This window comes from Aptenodytes forsteri, unplaced genomic scaffold (genome assembly GCF_000699145.1).
Source record: "Aptenodytes forsteri isolate BGI_AS27 unplaced genomic scaffold, ASM69914v1 Scaffold257, whole genome shotgun sequence".
Classification (NCBI taxonomy): domain Eukaryota; kingdom Metazoa; phylum Chordata; class Aves; order Sphenisciformes; family Spheniscidae; genus Aptenodytes; species Aptenodytes forsteri.
Genome location: NW_008795194.1, coordinates 3142987 through 3144963, shown reverse-complemented (window position 1 = coordinate 3144963; position 1977 = coordinate 3142987). Strand labels below are relative to the sequence as shown.

At 49.1% G+C, this 1977-nt stretch overlaps 1 protein-coding gene across 1 annotated transcript in view; it reads right to left on the bottom strand.

Moving 5' to 3' along the window:
* Positions 1 to 553: 553 nt before the first annotated feature.
* HOXD8 (homeobox D8) overlaps positions 554 to 1977 on the bottom strand; it is an 8919-nt gene continuing 7495 nt past the window's right edge. Inside the window, exons 2-3 of the mRNA XM_009278679.2 lie at positions 1671 to 1969; positions 554 to 1077 (exon numbers count right to left, since the gene is read on the bottom strand). Of these exons, the coding sequence (XP_009276954.2) occupies positions 782 to 1077; positions 1671 to 1969 (595 nt within the window). The 3' untranslated portion in view covers positions 554 to 781. The remainder of the gene's footprint in view (positions 1078 to 1670; positions 1970 to 1977) is intronic.

Below are 1977 nucleotides of genomic sequence, written 5' to 3'. Positions count from 1 at the left end.
TGGGTGGGGGTGGCAGGGTGTGCAGGCGGCAGGGAGCGAAAACCAGGTTTTGTACCCGATGTGCCCTTCCCAGACCAAACAGAAACGTCCAGCGTGGGAGGAAGGACGGGGGAAAGGCGCAGGAGAGAGTTAGTCCAGACGCGGAGAGGCTCTGAAGGGTACTGGAGGAGTGGATTACAAAAAGTATATCAGGAAGCCGATATATTTTATATCTGAATAAATTTGGTTTATTTTAATCAAATATCAATAGCAGAAGGTTAAATATATTTCTAAGATCTTTTCTTCAAATTTATTAAATTTATTTAATTTACTTAACATAAGATAAGAACAAGAATTAAAATAGTACAAGTGCACTTGTCTTGATTAATAAAGCATTGTTAAATGTCTTGCTTATTGGTATTTATTATTAGGAAGTTTATGTCGTTTCCCGCAATCACCGTCTTTTAAGACTGCAAAAAAAAATTGTATTTATATATATCATTAGGAATGTATTGCTACAAACTCTGTATCAAATTTCCAAAAGAAGTAGATGAACTGTTAAATCTAGAGATTGTTCCGGATACGGTTAAAAAAACAAAACAAAACAAAACAAAACAAAACAAAACAAAACAAAACAAAACCACAAACAAGTGAAGCACCCGAAGCAGAGAAATGTCAAGCGGAGGGACACGGGGTCACTCGTCCCCCGGCAGTACCACGTACAGTGGGAGACGGGCCGAGATGTTGGGCTATGGAGCTGGTTATTTTTTGTAGCTTTTCACAACGGCTTTTAGGGCAAATTTTAATTCGTCTGGCCTTCAGCTCTGTCTTCTTCCAGATCATGTGCTTCCTTTTTGGCTTCCCCTTCCTTTCCCTCCTGTCTGGAAGCGGGGAATTTGTCCTTGTTGTTCTCCTTTTTCCATTTCATCCTCCTGTTCTGAAACCAGATCTTTACCTGCCTTTCGGTGAGTCCTAGTGCGTGGGACACCTCAATCCTCCTCTTCCTGGTCAGATAGGGGTTAAAGAGGAACTCCTTTTCCAGCTCTAGAGTCTGGAATCGGCTGTATGTTTGTCTTCCTCTCCTCCTACCCGGCGCTGCTGTTTAAAACAAAAACACAGGGTTTTGGAGGTTGGTGTGGTCGTTCAAAACGAGGCGCAGGCAGGGAGCGAGGGCTCGAGTCCCTCTAGAAATCCCTCGAGAGAAGTCCCGCAGAAACGCGAGGGGGAGAAAGCAGAGGGCACGGAGGAGTCTAGAGCTTTACACGAGTGCGGGAAAAATAGCGATAGCAGATGCACGAAGCGCCTCAGCTCTCCCCCTGCATCGGGCTTTACGGGACCGAGTTTACGGGGTCACTTTATTATCTGGTAACCGGCACCCCCCGGCCCTGCACCCTTCCCGTTCAGACAGCGGCGGCGGGAGCCGGGCGACCGTGTCAGCTGCGCCTCTGCGTCCGAGAGGCGACTTGAAGGCTGCTTTTGGGGTGGCAGCCGCCTTCTGCAGAGGTTTCTCTTTGCTTACTGTATCGCTTTATTATCGCAAGGCACCGCGGTGATAGGAATCGCGGGGAGAGAGGCAGGGAGAGAGGGAGGCAGAGGCAGGGAGCGAGAGACAGCGAGAAAGAAGCGGGAGGAGGAAAAGAAAGTTTCAAACTCAGACGTGAGATGGAAGCAAATTTTTTACTGCGTCCAACCTTGTGGTCTCATCCAGGGAAACATTTGAGCAGGAGACGAGCTCTGATTTAAGTGGTCTGGTTCCTCGCCAATATTAGCACTGGACGATTTACAGTCAGGATATTGTACCAGCTCGGCCTCTTGCTGTGTCGTAAAAATCTGCTGTCTCTGTAAGTTATCGTATCCGTAAAATTTAGCGGGCTCCCCGTGACAGGTAACCCCGCTGCAGGGGGCAGGAGGCGGAGGCGCGGCGGGGGGAGGAGGAGGCGGCTGGTAGGCGGCCGTGGGGCTCCCCCCGGCCGGGTGGTAAAAGTCCGCGGCCGCGCC